This window comes from Colletotrichum lupini, chromosome 3 (assembly GCF_023278565.1).
Source record: "Colletotrichum lupini chromosome 3, complete sequence".
Taxonomy (NCBI): Eukaryota; Fungi; Ascomycota; class Sordariomycetes; order Glomerellales; family Glomerellaceae; genus Colletotrichum; species Colletotrichum lupini.
The window spans coordinates 2,432,717-2,457,915 of record NC_064676.1 but is presented as its reverse complement, the minus strand read 5'-3'; the positions used below and the strand labels follow the sequence as shown (position 1 = coordinate 2,457,915).

At 52.2% G+C, this 25,199-nt stretch overlaps 13 protein-coding genes across 13 annotated transcripts; 8 read left to right on the top strand and 5 right to left on the bottom strand.

Moving 5' to 3' along the window:
• Positions 1-514: 514 nt before the first annotated feature.
• Positions 515-2,139, bottom strand: CLUP02_05489 (uncharacterized protein; the record flags this gene model as incomplete). Its single annotated transcript, XM_049284496.1, has 3 exons — positions 515-731; positions 1,473-1,914; positions 2,067-2,139. Coding segments are annotated over 3 exons (732 nt in total), but the record flags the coding sequence as incomplete, so codon positions are not given.
• Positions 2,140-2,977: 838 nt separating this feature from the next.
• CLUP02_05488 (uncharacterized protein) lies at positions 2,978-3,370 on the top strand (the record flags this gene model as incomplete). Its single annotated transcript, XM_049284495.1, has 1 exon — positions 2,978-3,370. A coding segment is annotated over one exon (393 nt), but the record flags the coding sequence as incomplete, so codon positions are not given.
• Positions 3,371-4,820: 1,450 nt separating this feature from the next.
• Positions 4,821-5,575, top strand: CLUP02_05487 (uncharacterized protein; the record flags this gene model as incomplete). The annotated part of the gene is made up of 3 exons (XM_049284494.1): positions 4,821-5,013; positions 5,069-5,398; positions 5,451-5,575. The coding sequence occupies 3 exons, from the start codon at positions 4,821-4,823 to the stop codon at positions 5,573-5,575; spliced, it is 648 nt and encodes a 215-aa protein (XP_049141637.1).
• Positions 5,576-6,970: 1,395 nt separating this feature from the next.
• On the bottom strand, positions 6,971-8,269 carry CLUP02_05486 (5-azacytidine resistance protein azr1; the record flags this gene model as incomplete). The annotated part of the gene is made up of 2 exons (XM_049284493.1): positions 6,971-8,145; positions 8,200-8,269. 2 exons carry the CDS (start codon positions 8,267-8,269, stop codon positions 6,971-6,973), a joined length of 1,245 nt encoding a protein of 414 aa, XP_049141636.1.
• Positions 8,270-8,491: 222 nt separating this feature from the next.
• Positions 8,492-8,993, top strand: CLUP02_05485 (uncharacterized protein; the record flags this gene model as incomplete). The annotated part of the gene is made up of 3 exons (XM_049284492.1): positions 8,492-8,714; positions 8,768-8,834; positions 8,909-8,993. The coding sequence occupies 3 exons, from the start codon at positions 8,492-8,494 to the stop codon at positions 8,991-8,993; spliced, it is 375 nt and encodes a 124-aa protein (XP_049141635.1).
• A 154-nt stretch (positions 8,994-9,147) lies between these two features.
• Positions 9,148-10,127, top strand: CLUP02_05484 (succinate dehydrogenase iron-sulfur subunit; the record flags this gene model as incomplete). Its single annotated transcript, XM_049284491.1, has 3 exons — positions 9,148-9,508; positions 9,600-9,751; positions 9,807-10,127. The coding sequence occupies 3 exons, from the start codon at positions 9,148-9,150 to the stop codon at positions 10,125-10,127; spliced, it is 834 nt and encodes a 277-aa protein (XP_049141634.1).
• A 92-nt stretch (positions 10,128-10,219) lies between these two features.
• CLUP02_05483 (uncharacterized protein) lies at positions 10,220-11,494 on the top strand (the record flags this gene model as incomplete). Its single annotated transcript, XM_049284490.1, has 9 exons — positions 10,220-10,228; positions 10,293-10,321; positions 10,396-10,435; positions 10,536-10,664; positions 10,722-10,858; positions 10,965-10,989; positions 11,037-11,152; positions 11,195-11,237; positions 11,291-11,494. The coding sequence occupies 9 exons, from the start codon at positions 10,220-10,222 to the stop codon at positions 11,492-11,494; spliced, it is 732 nt and encodes a 243-aa protein (XP_049141633.1).
• A 27-nt stretch (positions 11,495-11,521) lies between these two features.
• On the top strand, positions 11,522-13,657 carry CLUP02_05482 (succinate dehydrogenase; the record flags this gene model as incomplete). The annotated part of the gene is made up of 4 exons (XM_049284489.1): positions 11,522-11,566; positions 11,646-12,088; positions 12,159-13,382; positions 13,438-13,657. 4 exons carry the CDS (start codon positions 11,522-11,524, stop codon positions 13,655-13,657), a joined length of 1,932 nt encoding a protein of 643 aa, XP_049141632.1.
• A 593-nt stretch (positions 13,658-14,250) lies between these two features.
• Positions 14,251-14,838, bottom strand: CLUP02_05481 (uncharacterized protein; the record flags this gene model as incomplete). The annotated part of the gene is made up of 2 exons (XM_049284488.1): positions 14,251-14,353; positions 14,435-14,838. 2 exons carry the CDS (start codon positions 14,836-14,838, stop codon positions 14,251-14,253), a joined length of 507 nt encoding a protein of 168 aa, XP_049141631.1.
• A 2,694-nt stretch (positions 14,839-17,532) lies between these two features.
• On the bottom strand, positions 17,533-19,451 carry CLUP02_05480 (phosphoribosylaminoimidazole carboxylase; the record flags this gene model as incomplete). Its single annotated transcript, XM_049284487.1, has 3 exons — positions 17,533-17,855; positions 17,910-18,563; positions 18,614-19,451. 3 exons carry the CDS (start codon positions 19,449-19,451, stop codon positions 17,533-17,535), a joined length of 1,815 nt encoding a protein of 604 aa, XP_049141630.1.
• Positions 19,452-19,705: 254 nt separating this feature from the next.
• CLUP02_05479 (dihydrouridine synthase) lies at positions 19,706-21,333 on the top strand (the record flags this gene model as incomplete). Its single annotated transcript, XM_049284486.1, has 7 exons — positions 19,706-19,736; positions 19,795-19,808; positions 19,888-19,940; positions 20,009-20,072; positions 20,142-20,244; positions 20,306-20,630; positions 20,694-21,333. The coding sequence occupies 7 exons, from the start codon at positions 19,706-19,708 to the stop codon at positions 21,331-21,333; spliced, it is 1,230 nt and encodes a 409-aa protein (XP_049141629.1).
• Positions 21,334-21,677: 344 nt separating this feature from the next.
• On the bottom strand, positions 21,678-23,128 carry CLUP02_05478 (cyclin-K; the record flags this gene model as incomplete). Its single annotated transcript, XM_049284485.1, has 2 exons — positions 21,678-22,517; positions 22,664-23,128. 2 exons carry the CDS (start codon positions 23,126-23,128, stop codon positions 21,678-21,680), a joined length of 1,305 nt encoding a protein of 434 aa, XP_049141628.1.
• Positions 23,129-23,941: 813 nt separating this feature from the next.
• Positions 23,942-24,882, top strand: CLUP02_05477 (proteasome component PRE2; the record flags this gene model as incomplete). The annotated part of the gene is made up of 2 exons (XM_049284484.1): positions 23,942-24,082; positions 24,136-24,882. 2 exons carry the CDS (start codon positions 23,942-23,944, stop codon positions 24,880-24,882), a joined length of 888 nt encoding a protein of 295 aa, XP_049141627.1.
• Between the last annotated feature and the right edge of the window lie 317 nt (positions 24,883-25,199).

Here is a 25,199-nt window from a genome sequence, read left to right as displayed (position 1 = left end):
GCTGAAACGGCATGATTGTATTGAACTGAAGTGATGGCTGCTAGGCCGGCATTCCTACCATCGCCGTCAGAGAGTTATACTTACGTCATCTGAGTCAAGCCGAGGAAAACTCCGTGGTTCTGGTGCCCTTCCATTCCAGTCGAGTATCAGAGTGAAACGCCCCCTGAGCGAGCAGGCTTGTTCCATTTCAGCCAAGAACCAAGCATGGCATGGCCATGAAGTGTCATCGCACGGCTGGTTGAGGATTGAGATACCTACCTACTGCCAGATCCAAGTCCGGAGTAAGTGGCTTGGGTGGACAATATGCAAAGTATGGAGAGAGCCCAGCCTATCACGGAGAGAGCGAGGGTGCGACCCCTGCATGTATTCCCAACGGAGGTTAAGAGGCTGCCGGATCCTGTGAGCTGCCGTATCCGATGGTTTGGGGCGATGGCTCTGTGGGAGCTGCATTTCGTGGTAAATACACTAGACAACTTGGAATTGGCAAACTTGCTGACGGGTTCGGACGACATAGTCAGAACCAGGCGATGCCCTGTCGATGCTGCAGGCTTCCCGTCGTCGGCCGTGGAGCCTCTCTGAAGGGCGCATACGCATGGACAGGGTTCCAATGAGAGTCCTGGGCCAGGGCCGTCAGGCGAGAGCTGTTAGTGTCCGAGTCCGTCGATTGGAGGCCAGAAGCAAGGACCATTGCGCAGAATGCAGGTACCGTGCAAGCCGTGAAGTAGCGTGCGCTGGGGAGATTTGGCCAATGTCGGTCTCCACAACGGGACCCAACGGGGTGTGCATTGGAAATTGGACTCGGTGGGAACTGGGAACTGGAAAACGCCATTGGCATAGGCGAGCGGCGAGCCTGACGTCGTTGCATCTTATTCATCGTTCTGGAGGAGGCTCCCCGGTCACCCGAAAGAGAGCGAGATTGCCGCTTTGGCGCGATGATTTGATGGGATGCAGCGACTCAGCGAGGCGCGTCGACAAATGGGACGGTAATATACGCAATATGTGCATGCTCCTGGCTCCTCCGTGAGACTTTGCACTTTGGACCGATGGGGCGGGATGGCAACTTGCGGCACGGATCAAGCGGGTGAAGGCGCGAGTGAAATCTTTTCCCCAGAGGCCCTCGGTAGATCCTCATCAGGCGATCCGTAGCCTGCCATGACTTCTTCTACACAGTAGGCTGTCCTGGTCGGTATTAGAGGACTGTCCCATTCCAGATTGATGTGCGTCTGACTGTCCTTGCGAAACGGGACGGACACCAGTATTGCTTGATTTTCAGAGTAGTGTCTTGGTGAACCAAAGGAAAAGGAACTTGACACGCTTGAGTATGTCAACAGCAGTTCATCTGCTGTCTCGCGCGTCAGTCATGTCGGTGCTCCCACCCGAACACAACAAGGCGTGGAACGGAACGTACAGGCATGTTACTCTGCAGATGAAGCACAGATCTCGGACGATTGACGACGTAAGTGTCCCAACACATCAAGGCTAGGTGTGTAAGTGCCGATGCTATTTTCGAGTCTTCCAAATGCACAAGCGCAGAGCATTCTGCATAGGTTTTCTCGACGGATATACCACTCGTAAAAGCCACCTTCACGAGCATCAAGCATCCATAGGCGTCGTCACCTCCAATAGTGTGGTGGGGGAGCCTTGAGCTGTCATTGCCTACTCGGATCGATGATGGGATCGCAGGCGGCTCGTGACTGGTCCGCGGAAAGTAAAGTTTTGCCGTGGAGAAATGGAACACGAGCTGGAAGGGAGGGTGGAGGGATGGATGCTGTTGGTTGCGCACGCAATTGCAGGCTGAGCCGGGCGTCAGCGGCAGCAGCAGCAGCAGCAGAAGCATTCGCACATTCCCATGGGGGGCGAAAAGGGCCCTCGCCATGGTTGTCCGCTGCGAATCACTCCAATGCGAAGAAGGGGCTTCGGAGGAGGGCGGCCGTTGGAAATGTGCGAGATGGAGACGTCTACTGCGTACCACTCTCCCTTGCTGCGCCTCCAGAGACCCAGATCGACAGGAACCTTTCCCCATTACCGGACCAGAACGAATGTACCCACCGCTTGTCGGAACGTACAATGAAGGGTAGTGTGACCTGTACTGCGTATGTACCCATCCGATGGTGAGAGAGTCAGTGACCGGCCGAGGGCACTGTTTAACTCTATCGTTTTGCATTACTAGAGGATTGCTATAGTATATATAGACGCTACCCTGCCCTCGAATTCTGCACTATTTAACCTTAACCCTTTTCTTACCCATCCTTTCCTCTATTCTACCCTCTCCTTCGTTAAAAAATCGCTAGAATTATAGTTTTAATAGCTTATTAATAAGCTAATATTACTATTTAAAAATAAATAACTTATACTTATATATAAGTACTAAGAGTCTTATTATTATAGAAATAATAATAAATATATTAAAGTATTTAAAAGAGCTTTTTAATAAATTTCTAATATTATTTAAAGTTATAGTCCTCGAGTTATAAAAAAAAGCTAAGATATTATATTAATATAGCCCTATTTATTTTATTAATATTAATAATAGTCTTTTTAATATAAAATATATTATTAATACTTTATAACTACGTTACTACGCTTTATAAATCGTACTTAATATTAATAAGGATTTTAATATTATTTCTTAATTTATTTCTTAGTTTTTTTATTAAAGCCGTTATTATAGGGTTAGTTTAGTTATTAATATTTTAATAAATATTTTAACTTAACTTGGAGGCTCTTATAGCCCTTAAAGAGAGGCTTTTAAAAAACTTATAATTAAACTTTTTACTTATTATAAATAAAGCTATTATAATTAAAACTATAATATTACGAACTTTAATAATAAGTAATTAGTAATATAATTATCTTTTTTTATAATAAGCTTAAAAAAGTATTTTAATTTAAGTACTAAATAGGTACTATACTATTTTATTAAAACTATATTCTTATACTTATAACTTAAAAAGAATTAACTTTCTTCGATAATAAGGTACTTAGACCGGCCGAGGGGTTTTTGGGGTCTCTTCGCGCCTTGGGCCGTTCAAGCGGGCTCCAACGTGGTGTCACCTGCTGTGGGCTGGAAAGCAGGGAAGCGAGATGGCATGGCATGTGGAAGATTGTGCCATTGCTGGGCGCATTGTTCAAATTGACGCCAGTGACTGCCCTGGGTCCCAGGACGGAGTCCCAGACTCCCAGGCGAGAACCGTTGAGGCCCAGACCTCTTCCAACTTCCCTGCTGTTGCCCGAGATGGTCGTGATCCTTCCATTGCCCAGCCAAAAGGGCCCAATAAGGAGCCTTGGACGACTCCGGGGACGCAAGCTAGGAGTACCAGGGGAGTTGACGGCTGCATCGGGGGTCTGCCCAGTGGTTGCACGTAGTTGAGAAATCGTACATCGCCTTGGAGTAAGCTTGGAGGAAATCTACTTTAGGTACCGTGTAAGAATACCATACGGTCGTCTTAGAGTTGCTATCTAGGTACCTGACCTGCCTTAGGTCGAATATAAAGTACCGGACGACGGCGTGCGGATGTATGGTGAATTGAGCAAAGGTAAAACTTGCAGCTAACCTGGAACACCAACGCTAGTAAGCTGAAGCTGCTGCACGCAGTCGTGGCATTTTACGGCAGAAGAGGAGGCCACTGGGAGAAGCAGAAATAAGTCAGGCCGGACATCAGCCAGTACCAAAAACAACCAAAGGACAAGAAACTGAAGCTTGGTCTTTGTTAGCGCTTCTCCTGGGGTTCGCCAGGTTCCTCTCTGCGACAGGGGTACCCTCCAAGAATTTTCCACGTTAGTCCAATCTGGGAGTTAGTGCCACTCCTGTTGCCAGGGCTGCTGGAAGAGGTGGGAAGGTACCCGCCCCCCGCTCGTCGTCGTCGCTTCCTTTTCTCATTTGCGACGAATAGCCTGCGACTTCCTCAGCTGCTAAGGTACCATACCACCCTTAAAACGCTTACCACACCAGTGTGAGGACCAAGGTAAGGTACCTACCTGTGGTACTCTACCTTACAAGTAAGGTCAGGTACCTACTCTAAGGTAAGGTAGGTATGTAAGTCCGCGCACCCAGTGGGAGCCGTGATGCCATCCGCGGCGCCCTCGAGAAGCCTCAAGGTGCGCGCGGTTGCTGTTCGTCCCCGGCTGTTGCTGCGTTGGGTGCTTGTTATGATGTCGCCATGAGGACCTACTTTGGTAGATAGCAAAGAGGAAGGCTCGATCGCGCGCCTGTCTGTTTCAACCTCGATACCTCCTGCCTCCTCTTAAGCTCAAGTGCGCCCATCTTTTCCCACCTGACTCTTCATCCATTCCATCACCATCTCAATCCAAACAAACTTGCCCGGTCCACACTACAAATAAGTTCCTCCAAGGCTCCAACACTCTGCGCACAAGAGGAAAACCAAGAATCACAACCACACCACTCCCAGAATTCAAATTGCTGATCTTCTGGTGCTACTTTGTCCCAGAAGCCACCCATCCATCCGCACACCCCCAGCAACAGTAACGCGTGCGAGTAATTATAGGAAAAGCCCCGTCTAGGTATTGATGTAAGTCGCATGCCTGCCTGCCTCTCCGCCGAACCCGCACACGCCCCCCCTTCCATGCTCTACCCCTGATTCGACTTCGCCTAATTTCGCGCCTGCGCGAGACGAGGAAGCCTTTTTCTACCCAGCTGTCCCCCCCTCACATCGTTGCCTGCCTCTCTCCCTTTTGTTTCCTCACGAGCCTATTCCCGACATTCGTTGTTGACCTTTTTTGCTAAATTACAGTAGTCCGATACCTAATACTCCTACACTCGTTCATCACTTAATTTTCGAAAAACAACCCAATCCGTCACAATGAAGAGCTTCACCTCCGTCCTCGTCGCCGGCTTCGCTGCCATGGCCCAGGCTGTTCAGCTTACCAACACCAACTTCAACGTCCAGGCTGGTCAGGCTTTCGAGATCACCTGGTCTGATGCTTCTGGCCCTGTTACTCTCACCCTGAAGAACGGCCCCAGCACCGACCTCAAGACCGTCTCCACCATCGCCAGTAAGTACATCTCGAGCCCTGGTGAGATGCTATCTGATACTGACTTCTATCTCAGCTGGCCAGAGTGGTACCTCCTTCTCCTGGACTCCTTCCTCCACTCTCCCCACCGACCAGTACGCCATTGAGATCTCTGACTCTACTGGCACCCCCAACTACTCTGAGCAGTTCACCCTGACCACTTCCGTCACTGCTTCCGCTTCTGTCTCCTCGGCTTCTGCCTCCGCCTCCGCCTCTGCTTCCGCCACCGTCACCACCACTGTCGCTGCTTCCACCATCACCTCCTCCGCCTCTGCTTCCTCCGCCTCCGCTGCGAGCAGCTCGGCCTCTTCTGCTGCTAACTCCACTGCTGCCTCCACTGTCTCTACCAGCACCCGCGCCAGCACCCGTACGTGGCCATCTACTTGAGGCATAAGAACCCTGACTAACCCGTTGAATAGGCACCAGCGCTTCCACCTCTTCCACCAGCTCTCCCACCACCGTTCCCGGCAGTGACGCTGTCCGCATGGGCTCTCCCATTGCCCTGATCGGCCTTACCGTCGCTGCCATGCTCTACTTCCAGTAAGCTGGTGGCTAGAGAGGATGCTCGGGCTGTCTCAGCCCAATGACTGGTATATGATGCGAACCAAGGTTAATAATACAGTAATGCGATCCAAGAACGAACAGGACCAGGAGTTGCATTTCAGATGAAGCAAGCGGGTCGAGTTGCAAAAAGCTCTCGAAGGACAGGGGATGATGAAGTAAACATTGTGTGTTAGTCGGGGCCTATCGGAAGTCTTTGGGCCTCTAAACAATAACTTAGCAACTCAATCCACTGTTGCCTTTCTACATCTTTATTTCTGCTCCCTATGATTGTCATCTATAGCGAGACCTGGGTCATCTCAACCCCGCGTCTGGACATTACCACTTCAGGCTGCATGCATCGCATGACCGTTTGCCCTCGGTGAGGTGACATTTCCGTCTGCACCTCAAAGTGGTGTCACTCGACCTGCGCCTATCCCACTCGGAAGCGGACGTGCTCTGCCTCTGGCATGAGGGGCATGTAACATTATGCATCCGTACTACGAGTTATCGTCACACTGTTAAAGACAAACAACAAAATATCGATCTGGGCCCGTCCACACCAAACTCGTTGTCTTTTCTACCCTTCATCCACAATGTAAGGTAAGGTAGGTTTTTTTTAAGCACAGTCCATTGGGTTTCCCCAGAGAATAAAGCTGTTTCATCCTGTATCTTCTTCGACCCAGATCAGTGGTTCATACAGCAGACCAACCCCACGTGGAGAAAAACAGGAGAAAGGGGTGCATGCTCCAGAGCTGACGTGGAGTTCAAAGAAAAAAAAAAGGGGCTCCGTCCATTGGAAGATACTCTATCCGTAGAAAAGCAACAAGAAACCCGCCCAAGCAGAGCCACAGCTGCGATCGGCAAGTTCCCAGCGCCTCGCCCCGCTTCATAGCAAGGACAAAGGAGAAGAGAAAACAAGGGGGAAAAGGGAAGACGATTGGACCTCTCGTTCGACCGTTCCTGCCGATCGCATGAGCCAAACGTGTAGTTTAATCAGTGGAGAAGCATAAATCCAAGCAGAGAAACATGCAATTGAATGAGGCGAGTAGAGATTGGTTTTTAGGTAGAGTACGATGAAACGGTCAGACATCGATTTTGGGTGGTATTCTTTTATGCTGCTATAACTGACTGACTGACTGCTGACTTCTCGACGTCTCTTCATTGCGTGTATGTGAGAAAATAGGATATTGCTCAGGATCCTTTGTACAACATTGCTGCGTCACCGAATGAGAAATTGGCGACGGTCGAAGATTTACGATACAACGGGCAAATGCAGCGGTGGCGCTCCTTTTTGGGGCTTCTAGGGGGGGGGGGGGGGGGTGTTTCTGAACATCTGGAAAAAGCAGCAATGAGCTTCAGATACCGCAAATAGTGTTGGTAATGATACAAGACGGCCTTAAAGGCGACTCTTGGCCGCGGCCTTGGAGTCATCCGACGCGATGAGGACGAGAACGCAAATATCGTCGATCTTGCCGCCGTGCCAGTTCTCCTGCGGGTAGTACTTCTGCACTCCCTTGGCAAAGGGGCCGTCAACGTTGCGGTTTAGACTCGCCGACTTGGCGGCGGACGTGATTTCCGCCGCGAGCACGCTCTGCAAGGTAAGAAACTTTGCGGAAGGTCGCTCTGAGGCGTCTTCAGCGGGTTTTGTAAAGGGCTTGAGATTGTCGACGACGCGGACACCATTCTTCGTCATGAGCCATGCGCCTGTCGTTGTCATGACATTGCTAACAATACGGAGGATGTCCTGGTTGAACAGGTTGTCCCATACACCGTCAGTTGCGAAAACGATGATATCGCCGTGACGGAGGTCATGGCGAGTGACGTCGGCGTCTTTGGGAAAGTCGCATAGGTTCTGGCCACCAAAAGCTGCCATCCGAGCGGCTACGCTGGGAGGCACGATAGAGAGCTGATAAGGCGTGTTGAAGGCATGCGTTTGGGGTTCAGAGTAGGTGTGTACGGCGTTCAATCGAAGCTGGATGAAGCCAGAGTCGCCTAGGTTGGCAATGTCGAGGTTGCCGTCTGAGGATGCTACAGCAACACACGCTGTACTGCCACCAGCAATGACGGTGCTGTCCTCATTGATCGCCTGGTATCCCTTTTGCATCAGATCTTGCGCTCTTAGCGGCTCCTTGTCACCCGTGCCCTTTGTGGTCGGGTCGTCTTTGATTGAACCGTGTCCGTAGGCTGTCGAAGCCATGTAATCGCAGAAACCGTGTGAGAAATCCGCCGGGTCAACACCAGAATCTACCCAGCCGCCGACGCCATCAGCCACACCAAGGGCTACTGCGCCAGAGTCGCCGACTCGACTGACGAAAAAGGCATCGTGTCCGCTGTCTGGTCTGGAGCGTTTGCTACGGTTCTGCTGGATACGGTTGTAGGGATTGAAGTGAAAGACGTGTGTTGATGGGTCGTAGGGATGGTCTTTCGCGGTGAAAGACGCAGCAACGTGGTAGGATAGCTTTGCAGCCGAGTCGGACTTCATGCTTCTGGCTGTTGAGAAGTATCGCGATGAGATGTTCGTCGGAGGGGTCGACCGTTGTCGGGCGAGATACTTTGAGAAGCTAACGGATGCTAAAGTATAATTAGTACGAGGATTTTAGAATTCGATGCAAAGCAGAAGCGTACCTTGTGATAATGGCCTTGTGGCAGGGAGGAGGACCAGAGGCTGGCGCAGTACTGTCACCGTTGCGGCCATTGCTTCCAATGTGCTGCGATGTAGAGTGTTTCTTGGAGATGCGGTGCTTCCGCAGTCCGCATATTAACCGTATCAATTGCTCGTCAGAAATGTGACTGGAATCACATAGCTAAATTGCGGGCCCAAGATATTCTCGTAGCTCGAGACGCTTCTTCGACACGAGCACTTTCGTAACGTCTAATGGATAGACGACTTGTGATAGGTAGTCGCGTCTGAAAGGGAATGCAACGTCCACTTGATGTCATAAGAAAAAGGCCCCAACCCCAGATTCCCCAGGGCTGCTATCTACCCGGGGTATTCCCGCTGAGTCAGCTTTCAGCTGCTCCCGGTCCCAGATGCCGGTTTATTCCACACGAAAACCGGGGGAAGGAGGTGCACGCTGCTTTAAGTTATCACGAGCCGGTATTCCGGATGTACAGATATGATTGTCAAAATGTGCAGCGAAGTAAGGTAGTCTGGAGATTTCACCATCGGTATATTACTCACACAACAATGAAGATGCCTTTAAAAGCAGGGTTTTTGGACCTTCGAGTCGGTTTGCTGAGCATCTATCCGGAAACACAAGGTAAGAGCTCGGGATTGAGGCCAAAAGCGGCAATTGAAATGTGGTTTAAAATCACTCAGCAATGATTGGTCAAGGGTCCCACCTTTTTGCTCCGGCCGCTTCGACACAATAACCGAGGGATTGAAGCAAACTTCCATGATGTCTACCACTACACTCTGAACCGCCACCAAGGATAATACTACGGTGAATCGCAGCTTTCCCACACCGCGCCCCGCCAATTCGTTGGAATCGCTCATCTTCAACTCGGTGTGTCAACAATCAATTCATTCATCTCCATTTTCTGTCCAGTTGCATACGAAAACCAACCGCCATAATGGCATCTCTCCGCTCTTCCACCCGCGTCTTGGGCTCGGCCACCAAGGCTGCTTTCCGCCCTGCCGTCACTATTCCTCGCCGTGGCCTGGCTACCCCTAGCGATCAAGTGCCTGCGACAAAGGAGCCCAAGATGAAGAAGTTCACCATCTACCGCTGGAACCCCGACACGCCGACCGAGAAGCCCAAGATGCAGGAGTACACGCTGGACCTGAACAAGACCGGACCCATGATGCTGGATGCATTGATTCGGATCAAGAACGAGCTGGACCCTACCCTTACCTTCCGCAGAAGTTGCAGAGAGGGTATTTGCGGTAGCTGCGCCATGAACATTAACGGCCAGAACACGCTCGCTTGCCTTTGTACGTTGACTCCTGAAGCACCCTTGTAGCCCCCTGGCTTTGCAAGCTGCTGAAAGAACTCACGGCGATTCAATGCTAACAACAACGAAAGGCCGTATCCCTTCAGAGAACGCTTCAGACGTCAAGGTCTACCCTTTGCCTCACACCTACGTCGTCAAGGACTTGGTGCCGGACTTGACCCAGTTCTACAAGCAATACCGCTCAATCAAGCCCTACCTCCAGAGAGACACTCCTGCCCCTGATGTACGTTGATTCAGACTGCAGCATCTCGAATGACCCCAGCTAACCTCTTCCATAGGGCAAGGAATACCGCCAGAGCGTCGCCGACCGAAAGAAGTTGAGCGGTCTGTACGAGTGCATTCTTTGCGCCTGCTGCTCAACCTCGTGCCCGTCTTACTGGTGGAACTCTGAGGAGTACCTTGGACCCGCCATCCTCCTCCAGTCCTACCGCTGGCTCGCCGACTCTCGCGATCAGAAGAAGGCCGAGCGTAAGGCTGCACTCGACAACTCCATGAGCTTGTACCGTTGCCACACGATTCTTAACTGCACACGTGCCTGCCCCAAGGGCTTGAACCCCGGCAAGGCTATTGCCGAGATCAAGAAGCAGATGGCTTTCTAAGAAGCTAGAGAAGCTGTGGGGTCTACGTTTGGAGTCATAATCTTGGGCGGCGCGATATTGGCTGTATACTAGGTAGTGTGTACTTTATGAGCATGGCTGGAGTTTGAACTCCTTGGACACACTAAAAGGGGACTTTGAATTCAGGCTTTCTTTTGTTTTCGTTAGCCCGCAGTAACTCATAGGAGTTTGGCCCTGTGTCTGAAAGTGCCTGAGCGATGAGATGGGAGACCAGGCTTAGCTAGGCCCGAGACTGGCACGGCACGTGAAGGAACGAGCCGATTGAAGAGGACGCAGAGGAAGCGATACTAGTGAGTCGCCACGGGCGAATTGTTTGCGACGGGGTGGCTTCACCATACCAGATACCTAGAGTAACCCTAAATTACTATTTTCAACACTTCACTTCTGCAGCGCAAGAGTTATTGTGGGTTAATTGGTCTTGCAGCAACCGCGCAGATCGTTGCGCCTGATCAAGTCGCATTACTGTGTGTTGAAGACATTAAAAGTCTAATTGGTTGGCGTTTCAATTGTCGGTTGAGAGTCACGTTCTCCTTTTAGTTGTGTGGTTGTCTACCGAGGCTCTGCATTGTTTGAAAGTGTGGCAAAGTAGAACTGCTGACGATGGGCGATTCTCGTCGTGAAGTCATGGATTTTCTCCTCCCCATCGACAAAGAGACCCAGTTCCACCCGCACCTCGGCAATGCCGCTCGGGAACGGGCAAAGAGCACCCGTATGTACACAATTCGACAATTCGACGTGCAAACTAACAAGTTATCAAACTGTCAATCAGAGGGAAAGGGGAAATGGCAAAATATAGAGTCAACAATTGATCGCAACCAGAGACATTGACTTTTGGTCATTGCCTGTCTGTTAAGAATAGAACCTCGAGTTTCGGGCGGCTGATCAACGAAGGCTAAGCTTTCATCCGGTCGCACTGATGATACCCCGGAATCGATCTCGGAATTTGACGGGACTTTACATGTGAACTCTGCCCCGGAAACCAACTGTGGCTTGACTATGGCTGTGGCGTGAGTCCACTAGCCATAGCTATCTCAACCAATCACCAACAGTGTGATTACCCGAGGTGCCGAGCTGACTTATTGCAGAAGACGTGTGCGAGGTTTGCCGTGGTTTGTTCCGTACTTTTCTCCATACACTGGTTGGAGGTCTATTCATCACTCAGAGACCGCACCTCGTTTTGGAGACCGCTCTCTCTTCCGTCTTCCGATAACGGTCAGTACCGATCTATCCATCCACCCGGTTACACACGAGCGGCTTTCAACCCAACATCTTCGGCCATCATCACCTCGCCCCCTTCGCCTCCCGCAATTCTAGATAGAACATACAGCCGCGACCGAAACGCATACTGATACTGCAAGATAGTGTACACATCAATCATGGCCTCATCAATGGCGTTGAGGAGGTTTGCTGCTAAGCCTGCTGTACGTCGCTCCTTTGATCCGTCCTGCGTTTAAATACGGCCTCGGCTTGAATAGTAGAACTAATACTTGGCAATCTCAGTTCTCGCAGGCGCGCGCATTCTCCACGACCAGATCCGCCGCGCGGATCTACGCGAACCAGCACCTCCGCGCAAAGGAGGCTTCACCCTACCTTTCCAGCAAGTACCCCGTCGTCGACCATGAGTACGACGCCATTGTTGTCGGTGCCGGTGGTGCTGGTCTTCGTGCTGCCTTCGGCCTCGCAGAGGCTGGCTTCAACACTGCCTGTATCTCAAAGCTTTTCCCTACCAGAAGTCACACTGTCGCCGCTCAGGGTGGCATCAACGCCGCCCTCGGAAACATGCATGAGGACGACTGGAGATGGCACATGTACGATACCGTCAAGGGTTCAGATTGGCTCGGTGACCAGGATGCTATTCACTACATGACCCGTGAGGCGCCTGCCTCCATCGTGGAGCTTGAGAATTACGGATGCCCCTTCTCAAGAACTGAGGATGGCAAGATGTGAGTCGAAGAAAAGAAGGCCCAGAAACACCTTGGATACAGACAGATGCTAACATATCTCGCTTCACAGTTACCAGCGTGCATTCGGTGGTCAGTCTCAGAAGTTCGGCAAGGGTGGACAGGCTTACAGATGCTGCGCTGCTGAGGATCGTACTGGTCACGCTCTTCTCCACACTCTTTACGGACAGTCTCTCCGTCACAACACCAACTACTTTATCGAATTCTTCGCTCTCGACCTGATTATGCAGGATGGAGAGTGCCGCGGTGTCGTCGCCTACAACCAGGAGGACGGCACTTTGCACCGTTTCCTTGCTAACCACACCGTCTTGGCCACCGGCGGATACGGACGTGCCTACTTCTCTTGCACATCTGCCCACACCTGCACTGGTGACGGTATGGCCATGGTTGCTCGTGCTGGTCTGCCTAACCAGGACTTGGAGTTCGTTCAGTTCCATCCCACTGGTATCTACGGCGCTGGCTGCTTGATCACTGAGGGAGCCCGCGGTGAGGGTGGTTACCTCCTGAACTCCGAGGGTGAGCGCTTCATGGAGCGTTACGCCCCCACCGCTAAGGATCTTGCTTCCCGTGACGTCGTCTCCCGGTCCATGACCATGGAGATCCGCGAGGGACGTGGTGTTGGCGAGGAGAAGGATCACATTTTCCTCCAGCTCAGCCATCTTCCCGCTGAGGTTCTTCACGAGCGTCTGCCCGGTATCTCCGAGACCGCCGGCATTTTCGCTGGTGTCGACGTTCGCACCCAGCCTATTCCTGTTCTGCCCACCGTCCACTACAACATGGGTGGTATTCCTACCAAGTACACCGGTGAGGTCATCACTGTTGACGAGTCTGGTAACGACAAGGTCGTCCCTGGTCTGTTCGCCTGCGGTGAGGCCGCCTGTGTCTCTGTCCACGGTGCCAACCGTCTGGGTGCCAACTCTCTCCTCGACTTGGTCGTCTTCGGCCGTGCCGTTTCCCACACCATCCGTGACAAGTTCACTCCTGGTACTAAGCACAAGCCTCTGGCTGCTGATGCTGGTGCTGAGGCCATTGAGACTCTGGATGACGTTCGCACGCGCGAGGGTAGCAGAACCACATCCGACGTTCGTCTGTCTATGCAGAAGGCTATGCAGACTGAGGTCAGCGTTTTCAGAACACAGGAGTCTCTGGACGAGGGTGTCCGCAAGATGACGGAGATTGACGCTCAGTTCCCCGACGTTTCCATCAAGGACAAGAGCATGATCTGGAACTCTGACTTGGTTGAGACCCTTGAGCTCCGCAACCTGTTGACCTGCGCGTAAGTTCCCTTCAATACTGTTCCTTTCATGGGGACGTTAACTAACGACGAATAGTTCCCAAACTGCCACTTCCGCCGCCGCTCGCAAGGAGTCTCGTGGTGCCCACGCCCGCGAGGACTTCCCCGACCGTGACGACGTCAACTGGATGAAGCACACCCTCTCTTTCCAAAAGAACCCCCACGGCAAGGTCGACCTCGGCTACCGTGGTGTTATTGCCAACACTCTGGACGAGAACGAGTGCAAGGCTGTTCCTCCCTTCAAGCGTGTGTACTAAACCTGTTATGATTAGAACCGGTGTCGGGTGTTGGTAGGAAATTCGGTTATGCGAGGGGAAAGGAAGACGAAGACGATGGGAGGGCCAGAGAGTGGCGGAAGGCAATATCAAAGGCAATCGTAATACCACGACAACAATTTAGTTAATGATCGTGGGTGAGCCGCGTGGGGGATATCGCTACCTGGACCCTTTGGAATCAGGCTATTAGGGCTGGTGCATACACCGCAGGCTTTTGGGCTTTGGCTCTGGAGTTAAAAACGTGTAAAGTAGGAGGAGAAATTCATTTTGTTCAAAGACTACACTCGGGCAGCCTATTCTCTGTGTCCTTAGCGCTCTATCGGAGTTGATTGAGTTATCAATTAATTGTGAGGCACAGAGAATCTGAGTACAAATTTAGGGATGTCGTCGATGTCGTGGCTCCAGCGACTGTATCATCGTGTAAGAAACTGAAGTACCCTTTTTGAAACCAGGCTGCTAATATGTATTGTATGAAGGATATCATCTATTCATTATACAGGATCATCAAACGTTTGTCTCGATCGCTTCCTAATTCTTTCATCCCATTCATAACTTTGTGGCGTCGGCGAGCGCCCTCAGTAATCGATTGGTAACGTGGACGGGTCAACACTCAAGCTGGACGTGGGTGTGCACATAGGCTTGGAGTACGACGGCCAGGGCTTGCAGTCGGCGTGGCATCTACGTTTTTACGGCAAAGTCAGCAAACATGATACGCTGTACTAATATGTGAGGCATTAGAAGCGAAGAAGCAAAACTTACCCGCCATACCACTGTCCGCACTCGTTAATGTAATCAACACACACGCTACGCGTGCTGCAGTTGTCGACCGCCGTCGTGGGTAAAGTAGTCAAGCTGGGCGGTGCCCGAGTGATTGTCGGGCTGCGCGTGGGCGGCAGGCTGGGCCGGGTTGGCCTAGTGAAGGAGGGCTTGAATGTCTTCGAGATTGTCGACTTGCTCAGCGTGGATTTGCAAGGCGGCATGGTGGGCTTCATCTGCGGCTGGCACATGTCGTAGCAGCCGCCCCATCGGATTCCGCATTCTGGGTTGATGCCGTCGAGACACATGGTTCGCGGGCAGTCGGCGGCGTTGGAGGGCGGGACTTGGATCTGGGCGGCTGATAGGCCGACGATGGCTAGTATTGTGAAGATGTTGTTGGAGAGCATGTTGACTATTTGGTTGCGTGGTGACCTTTGGTGATGAAGATGATCGAAATCTCTGCGGTTGCGGTGTGGTGTAGCTTGAGATACAGAGGGGCAGTTGTCAAGTGGGTGATGTAAGTTGCACTGTAGCAAAGTCTCTGAAGCTGGACATCAAGGTTGCTATATATGTTCCCAAGTTTGCCTCGAGGTTGTACGGGTCGGCGAGCTCTCCGATCTCCGTCATAAGGGTAGCTACCAAGACGGGAAGACGGGCACTAGCACATGTAGGTTTGTGATTCTCTCGGCCGCAGGCGAGCTTGGTTCGCCCTGCTCAGCCTCAGCAGACGCAGCCCCAGTTTGGTAGTTCATTCCACGATAGCCTCGAATTGGTGGTGACCTCGGCCTTCTTGGTGTGATTGCCAAGAGAGGAAGAGATATGCTAGACCCGAGTGCAGATCATCCCAGGGCTGCGATGAATGGGATGATGAGCGCATCCGGTTCAGAATTGGCGACATAGTGCGCGCCGCAGGACCAAGCCGCAAGGTGTAGTCCATAATGGACGGCTGTCTGGTGATCTAGGATCGACGGTGAAGTCGATGTCTTACTCTTCAGGCTGTTTTCGAACAGCTCAAATTCCATCCACAGTGCCGCAAGAAGGTTAGCAGGTTTTCGCTCCCGAGGATCAAAGGGATGAATGGACAGGATTGCGGGGTCCCATAGGGTTATACAGACACACGACCTTTGTTCGTGATACCCTTCAGCTTGAGAAAGATGTGCGAGCGACGGAATCGGACAGAAAACGGTTTTCTGCGGGCTGTGGTAGGTATACATTCTTATCGATCATGTCCTTGGCGAAGAATGAAGTCTTCTCCCACAATAAACAAGCTTGGGCTTTCATAAGTAGACTTACACATAGAAATAGTGGTGATGGTCTCGATGTCGTCTAGATCAATCTGCAGAAACTCTCGATAGCTCTACAGTGCCTAATTATCAAGAGAAGTTACCGGTGCGAGCCGACGTCAAGGCAGTACCTGTCGAGGCCCCAGATTATCATATTCCTGCCAAGGCGCTTGTCTCAGGAGGGCGTCGATCTGGACCAACTTGTCAGCGAACGGTCTCCGCGGATAGATTTGGACCGGTGATCTCTAACTCACTTCTCAAGTCGCATCCGGTCCTTCGGATCAAAAAGATCAGGACGATGCATCAGGCCGTCTGCTGCGAGATGCGCCATGTGGCGAGCAGGATCCTAAGCAAGTAGTATTAGAGCAGGCATTAGCTCGGCCGGGACATTTTCCGAAGTCATTTACCAGAATCCTCGATAGGTTCACCTTAGATACCCACGCAATACCCAAGCTGTCAAGTGTGTGCGATGCTCTCAGGAGTGTGGAACCAACAAACATGGTTCGAGAGGCCACAAACCCCTTCCGCCGTTTGGAGGAATGTCACCGCAGGTGTGTTCCAGGCAGCTTGCTGTAACATGCTGTGAGCGATTTCGCTCACCGCTTGGTAGTCAAAATTGATGACATCAATCAGGCGATAGGTTAGATAGTTGTTCGAAGGGATGTCATCTCGTATTTTGCGAGGAATGTCCATCCCGGGATCGAGAAGCGGGCACCAAGCCTCGCAACGTGCAAAAGCTATGAATAGCACCGAGCATGCGGCTGATCACTTCTTCCATTGATGTAAAGAGGTATTGCCCAAGAAGTCTATCGACCCCTTCTTCCTGTCCAGCTTGGCCACTTGTCTTCCCCTCACGTTGTCCAAGTCAAGGACATACGTTGGTCGGAACGCGGGGAGAGATCACACCCGTCGCACTGAGACATAAGCCATGGCAGGCTCCTGTCGTATATCATAGTTACCTCGATTTTGCCCTTTTGTACTTGCCACATACTCAGTGCTCTGATGTGCTTAGAGGTTCCTTCATTGATAGCAGTCAGACAGTCAGTGACCACCACGTTTGATTGAAACAGCCCCTTCTCGTATTACATGTACCAGGCGTGCTGGGGCATGACAACCGACTGCGAGTCACATGAACGAGGCCGTCTTCAGCAAGTTCTATTATTGGAAAATAAATGTCAGTGGCTCAAAGTCAAGTGAAAAGAGGAATCGAGGTGAATATCCGTAGCATGAGGTGGGTTTGATCCCAACAGTCTGTTTTTGGGCGACCTGGCGATCATCGATTTTGAGATCGAAACCGTACCCCCCCGAGTGGAAAGAAGTGTATCCTAGTGTTTCTGGCCATTCCTTCCGATATCTAGCTCCCGCAAGAAAGTGATAGATGCCCCGCCAGTCATGCCAATCATCATCATCAGACCTAGAAGACAATATAGTGGTGCCTACAAAGTAAGAAGTCATTTGCACTCTGGAACAATCGGCAGGCGATTCTCTCAGGGTTCAAGGTGTAGGCTCACATTACCCCGGGTCCTGTTTCAAGCGGTAACCCACGCCATCTTCCCAGCGCTGGGCCATGTCTCAACCGCAAGTCCTTATGCATCTCCCCGGAAATCGTTTGATGAAACAACTCTTTCTCACACCAGCCAAGGTGGCAGTACGGCAGCGAAGCATTATCCCGGAAACCAAGCATTTATGATATTGTAGTGACCGCCCCTTATTTGTTATTTTCTAACTTTCCTATGTACGCCTTTGCTGGTATCAATCAATGCTGCCCAAACGTGGAATGAAGTTCCACACATGCTAATAAAATCTCTTCATTTTCCCTCATTGGTTCTCAAGGTACGCCTTCCATCCTTTACTCTGCAGCTCGGAAGCCTTATGCTCAACTTCCCGGGACATGTTGCTCATGTACTGAGCCATCTTTTGCTGGTACTCGAGGCTGGACGACCCGAGAATCTTGACAGCGAGGAGGGCAGCGTTGGTGGAGTTGTTGATACCGACCGTTGCCACGGGGCAACCGCGGGGCATTTGCACGATGCTCAGCAAGCTGTCGTGGCCGTCAAGATGAGTGGCCTTGACGGGCACGCCAATCACTGGCACAGTTGTCTCGGATGCCAGCATGCCTGGGAGATGGGCAGCACCGCCGGCTTTGGTGATGTTAGTAATGTCTCCAAAGGGTCGATTGACATATGTAGACTTACCAGCTGCGATCAAGACCTTGATGCCACGCTGCGCGGCGGTCTTTCCAAGTTCAACCATACGATGGGGCGTACGGTGAGCAGAAGTGATGTCAAGGTCATAGGGAACCTCGAAATGCTCAAGAATCTCGAAGGCACCCTTCAAGACCTTGAGGTCTGAGTCAGAACCCATGGTGACAACAACCAAGGGCTTATCGGCGTTGCGGGAGCTGGTCTTCTTGGCAGGAGACTCTTGTAGACGAAGTTGGTCTGAAGCAGCATCAAGTCGCGCTTCGCGCATGTAGTTCACCTCGTTAATCAGAGGCGCTGCTAGCCTCTCCAAGCTGGAGTTGGCAGAGTGAGTCGTCACGGTGATGTGTCCAATCTTGCGGCCAGGCTTGGACGATTTGCCATAGAGGTGGAGGAACACATCCATGTTGTCATCGTATAAGGATGTGGTCAGGTCGACCAACTCTTCGTGGGAGTCTTCACGCGCACCGCCGAGAATGTTGAGCATCAGAGCGCCGGAGACGCGAGGCCGCAACTTGATAGATCGCGGGAGCATATCCAAGATGGAGTGGAGCTGCGCCTTGTACTGCGACATGTAGGGCACACCCTCAATAGTCCAGTGGCCCGAGTTGTGGGGACGAGGAGCAACCTCGTTGACGGTGATTGTGCCTATCATCAAGTTAGTTGATCCTCAAGTCTTGTAGTCTCTGCTAACTGACCGTCCTTGAGCAGGAACATCTCAACAGCGAAGACACCTCTGCCCTTCACCGTCTTGATAACATCCCCAGCCACCTGGCGTGCCTTCTCACATACATCCGCACTGACTTGGCGAGGTGGGTAGTACACCTTGGTGCAGATACTCTCCTCGTGGATAGTTTCGACAGCCGGGTAAGTGTGAACCTTTCTCAACTCGCCGTCCTCATCTTCAGTTCGCACAACCATGACGGCGAGCTCCATCTCGAAAGGTACCCACTTCTCAGCGTAGAGTGAGAGCTTGCCCATTGTCCGGATAGCCTCCTCGTAGTCCTCCGGGCCCCTAACCTTGAAGTTACCACGGCCGTCATAGGAACCCTTTCTCGCCTTGAGCATGAATGGGAATTGGAATGCCCTGTAAGCGGCCGTGAGGCTCTCAGGCATAGCAGGGCCGGATTCAATGGCCATCTGAGGGGCAATGGGGAGACCACCCTTGGCGAAGTGCTCTTTTTGCAAGTACTTGTCCTGGATCAGACGTAGAGTCTGCCAATGGGGGTTACAGGGTACTTTCTTAACGGTGCCTGGAGCAGTGATAACACCGCGGGTCGCAATCTCCTCGAGAACCTCAGTGTTTACGTGCTCGATCTCGACAGTGAGGACGTCACACATGGCAGCCAATTCTCTGATCTTGGCCGGGTCCTTGAAGGAACCGGTGACGTGCCGGCTGTTTTGGTTAGCTTGCTTCGCAGGACAATTGGCCTCGTCCAGGATCGCGATATCGATGCCGAGGGGCCCCGCGGCCTCGCACAACATTCGGCCCAACTGGCCACCTCCAAGGAGGCCGATGACGGGCTTCTTGACCATTGTGAAAATCGACTTTGCGACTATGATAGCGCGAGTGCGAAGGTGAGGAGAAGCAAGTTAGAGCGAAACAATAGCCCAGATCAAAAGAAGGGTGGAGAGAGTGTTTCCCGAGGGAAGAAACGACTCATAAATGCAAGCACTTGGCTGGGGTAGAGCAAAGTTTTGACGCAGGAAGTTTACAGGTTTCTGCCTCATTGGGCAGGCGGTGAAAAATCACCCCGCCGTTATCGTCGCAAGAGAGCCCCACCCCCACTATGACAGCACAGGTGAGGATCGCCCATCTAGGTTTGATGCCACAGGGCCCCCCTGCTCCACTAAGAACCTCTGTAATTCTTCGCTGCAGGCGCCTTCGACGTTGTGAGTGAGTCCTAATCCGACTCAATCACACTCTCATCTCAACTCGGGCATTATACCACTCACTCTTGTGGGTGTCCAGATTGTCACCATGGCGGCCGACCTCTATAATGGAACTCTTTCAGATAGAACACAGTAGGTTTTGAGTTCCACTTCTTGTTCACCATGAGTCAAGGGGACTGACAACATGTGACTTTACGCAGTCCCCTGAAAATATTCGATGCTGCCAAGAGTCAAGATAGATTTCTGAACGTCTCAGCCCCTATGGTGAGGTATAGCAAGGTGATTCAAATCTGGTATTTCAGTCAAGGAGGCCATTGACTCATCACCGCATAGCTCGCTTTCCGTCAAACCGTTCATGAATATGCTACCGATCTCTGCTGGACACCCATGATCCTGTCGAAAGAGTTCAACCGCAATAACTTTGCCCGGGACAGTGGTTCGTTGACTCCCCTGCGCCTCACTCCGGTACCTTCCCACGGTCTGACTCTTCTCCAAAGATCTCACAATATCCACCCGTGGAGTTCAGCCTCCCACGATAGTTCAATTTGGCGCAAACAGCCCTCTCGAGCTCGCCCGCTCATCATCTCTTGCCGCCCCTTTTGTCAACGGTGTCGATCTCAACTGCGGGTGCCCACAGTCATGGGCTTGCGCAGAGACTCTTGGTGCCGCTCTTATGGAGCAGCGTGAACTCGTGCGAGATATGGTCATTGAGACTCGTCAACGCTTGGCTAGTGACGGCTGGCATGTTGGCAAGGAGCGGGATATCGACAGTCCAAAGGGGAGGAGCGTCAGCGTCAAGATCCGTGTGCACAAGGACTTGAGGTGAGTGCACCTTACCTCCTCTCGGGAACCGTCCTCCGCTTACCCACATGCTTCACTGACTAGGAAGACGATGGACTTCATCGACACTGTCATTGGCAACCCCCTGAACCGTAATATCGACTTCCTGACGATCCATCCCCGTACCCGTCATACAGCATCCACCACCCCTATTAACACCGAATCTCTTGGCATTCTCCTCGAGAAATACGGTGACACGCTCCCAATCCTTCTATCCGGCGATGTCTTCTCCATGGCCACGCTACCCCTGTCGACGGTATCCAAAGCACCAGAAGAACCTTTGGAACCGACACTGATCAACGGCCATAATGGCTATACGGACTTCACCCCCAGTGGCACCAAGTTGGCAGGTCTCATGTCTGCGCGGGGTATCCTCGCAAACCCTGCTCTTTACGCTGGATTCGAGTCTTGCCCGTGGGAGGCTGTCGAATGCTTCATGCGCCACGTCATTCGTGCCCCGATGCCAGTGAAGCTCGTTCAGCATCACCTTCACGAGATGTGCGGACCAGGTATGGGGCCAGATAAGCGTGCTTTGCTGAATCGACAGGAGAGGGCAGCATTACTTGCTCTCGAAAATATGGTGGACGTGATAGATTTCTTGGATGATGCGATCAATCGCAAGACAGGCAGGACGGAAGGACTTCATCGAGAGCCGAGACGTAGCTCAACAATTCATATACCATGAACTACTACCCTCTCAATCTGCAGCGATGTTTCTTGACTTTATGATAAATTCGCTATGAATTGTAATCACTGCTAAGGTATTTCCTACCTTTGCAAAGCATCGCTTGCGCCATGACCTCTGCCAAACTACCACCCTTGGAACGCCGTGTCTCTGTGAAAGCGTGCTGTGACTCTCGCGCATACCAAGATGCTTGCGCTTGAAGCCGCCTTAAGTGAGTGACCACTATGGTACATAAGCGTCATCTTGCGCCTGTCGACCCTTTGTCCGAATACCCGCCGTAAAATGCGATGGACCTCCAACGCCCATGGTCCGTGGAATTATTACAATGTTACAGGCTAGAGCTCCTAGTCCAAGACCTCCCCTTCATCTTTATCGGACAGTCGTGCCCGCTTCTGTTCTCTGCCCTCGGAATCCGAGTCAAGCTCCTTCCTCTTTCCTGGGGACGCCAGGTTATTGCCATTCGCTCTCTCGGGCTCCTTAAGCGTGGCCTGCGAGCCAGACTCAGTATTAGTGACGTCATCGCGACCATTAGCCCTAGCTCTTGGGCTCTGCGTTCCTCTATCCAGCTCAAAAGGCGTGCCTGCTGTAGAGGAGAGAGCGTCCTGGCTCATCTGATCCCTTGGCTGTCTAGTATTGGCCAGGTCAAAAGCTGGTGATGGCAGTGACGGGTTCTGTTTACGGAGCGGGTTCTCAGTGTAGAACTGTCGGACAATGTCGATGGCCTTGGCACACTTGTCTTCGTTTCCTTTCAGTGCCCTCCACCACGGTTCGCCGTTGACATCTTCGATCTTCTGCTGTGTGTGTATACTGGCAAAGAAGATGGCACTGATGGCAACGTCGCGTGCTTCGAGCAGTAGAGGGATGGAGGTAAGGCAGGCGTCGCTGCAGAACGCCCAAGCTGACTGCCTCAGATGTTTGTTGTGAACTATTTCGAGTTGACCGAGAAGCTCGAATAGACGCTGGTAAGGGTTCTCCACCATGAGGTCGAATGTGAGGTATTCCAGCATCAACTCCTCGTACATGAGAATGCTGTCTCTCCACCGCCAGTACTCCTTGCTCATCTCATCTATCATTAGCTTGGGGTTCTTTTGGGCGACCTTCGCCACTGTGATGATGATTTCCTTTGTCTTCCGACAGTTTTCTTCTGTCTTATTCGCGAGAAAGAGCGCAGTGGCTGCAATGTTCTGTTCAACCGATTCCGTCAGCATTGGTTCAGCTTGAGCCTTTTGGGTCCCTCGTTTGGATCTGGGAAGTGCGGATTGTGCCTGACACTTATAAGACACCAACACGAACGCATTTAGACTGGGGATTGAGCAGAGATATGTCTCACGTAGTGGTGGATGCCGTTCTTCTCTTCAACCATACTGTATCGCATATAGAACCGGTGGAAGAAGACACCTGCAACCCAAAGGGTGATTTGGGGCAAGTCGAGAAGAACTCCGGCCTGATATATGAAGTTGACACCCTTCGCGCGTCGTAGGCGCTCCTCTGCCGGTGAAATGCCATCTAGAATACTCGGTGTGCTCAGGGTCTCGTCGGGGGTGAAGTACCACTGATTGGGCGGAGGTCCTGGTGTTTGCGCCCTTGACCGCTGGGGTGAGCGCGTGTCTCGCTGAGAATGAGGGCGCGGCGGCGAGGTCCGCGATGAGTGTGTCGGGGGAGATGGAACTGCAGGTGGCACATCGAGACGACGCCCGGGAGATCTGGATTGCCGGTCTGGTCGAGGCGGACCCGGGGGGAGCGTGGGAGGCTGGTAGGCCTCTCTGGAAGGCCGATAGCGATCGATACTAGCCATCGCCGCGAAATTATTGTGATACCTCCAAGTCGGCGATTGGTAAAAGTTGATGTGAGAGACTGATCATGGGTGAAATGGCGCTCGCCGTCGCAAGTGGTAGTGTTGGATGATGGCGGAATCGCTTTCCTTGGTTTAGCTGAGGTGGATTTTCGACCCTGTTTGAGTCGCGTTATCTTATCAACAGATCCACGTGATCACTTTAGACCCCTGCGTGTCCTGGCCAGCAGGTGGATAGGTACATCGGATGGGAAGATAGATAGGTGTTCAGGTCAGGTAAATGGGGAGCTACTCGATTTAGCCATCCCCGAATTTTGACCCTTAAGGGATCCTTAAGAGGGGAGAAATGTCGAGAACTTCATCATGGTTGTGTAGAGTGCCTACGGATTTCGAGGACAGGAAGCATCGAAAATACTTTTACTACCTAAGGTAGGTACGTTACGGTCCATGGCCTGCGCTGGAAGCTATCGCACTTCGAGGTAGGTAGGTCCTTATGTAAGCTTGAGGTGCACACGGACCTTGGTGCTGAGGTGTCTCCGTACCTGCAGCAGCATTTGCCCATTCCGAATCAGGCAACAAGGCATCAATCAGCTTGGTACGCACTTTCCCTTGCTGAAGCTGGCCGTGACGCGAGCATGGAGCTGCCTGAGCTACTCCCCAATTCAACGTCAAAGAACCCCATTCCCCATTCCAATCATCACCAAGCCCAACACTTCCACGAACATCAACGAAGCCCGCTCAGAAATAATTCTTTACTCTCACCACCCCTTATCGACCGGTTAATTCGACAATTTCCCCCGCCCGCTGACCGCCGAGATGGACAGCCTTGTGGCCAAGTACAGCCGCCCGGCGTTCGAGCAACACAACACCTTCAGAGACGATGAGCAGGAGGACCTTGAGCTCCTGGGTGGAGCGCCGCCGCTGTCATTGAAGTTTGCTATGCCCCCGGTCGCACATGTGAGTTCAACCTCTTGACTGGGTTTCCGTTTGAACCTGAGATGCACCATCAGACTGACATGGGGAACCCCTCAATGCAGCCCTCCTCCTGGCTCCGCGCAGCAACAGACGACCGAGCCAACCCCGACTGCCCCATCAAGATTGCCCACGGCACAACGACCCTCGCCTTCCGATTCCAAGGCGGCATTATCGTCGCCACCGATTCCCGTGCGACTGCCGGAAACTGGATTGCCTCGCAAACAGTCAAGAAGGTCATTGAGATCAACTCAGTGCTCCTGGGCACCATGGCCGGCGGTGCCGCTGACTGTCAGTACTGGCTTGCATGGTTGGGCATGCAGTGCCGCCTGCACGAACTCCGCCACAAGCGCCGCATTTCCGTCGCCGCGGCGTCCAAGATTCTCGCCAACCTCGTCTACTCATACAAGGGCATGGGCCTCAGCATGGGCACCATGTGTGCCGGCGTTACGAAGGAGGAGGGCCCCGCGCTGTACTACGTCGATTCAGACGGCACTCGTCTGCCTGGCAACCTCTTCTGCGTCGGCAGTGGTCAGACTTTTGCCTACGGTGTTTTGGACGCTGAGTACCGCTACGACTTGACCGACCAGGAAGCTCTTGACCTCGGTAGCCGAAGTATTCTTGCCGCTACGCACCGTGACGCCTACTCTGGTGGTTTCATCAACCTCTACCACGTCAAGGAGGAGGGCTGGGTCAAGCACGGCTTCAATGACACGAATCCCATTTTCTGGAAGACGAAGCTGGAGAAGGGCGAGTTCACCAACGTCACTGCCGACTTGGACTAGATGTCGGTGGAGAAGGACAGTGATTTGGTGCCGCTGAAGTCATACGTGTCGTGGGGTTCCTTCCAGAATCCCGCTTTCGGCCAGTCTCCAGGCGGAAGCCCGAGACCGAATCTCGCTCCAGTGTCGCTTTTGCCGGGACAGAGCGATATATCCCACCTATCACTATGACGTGCAAGGAGACAAGAAGATTTTACTACCTCGCACAGGAATGAATAGAACGGTTATGATAGGCAAATCGAGCGCAGTCGCGGAATCGAGCATGGCTTGTCAGGTTGTCCATTAGACATCTATACTCTTAAGGGAGAGTGCAGGTGTTG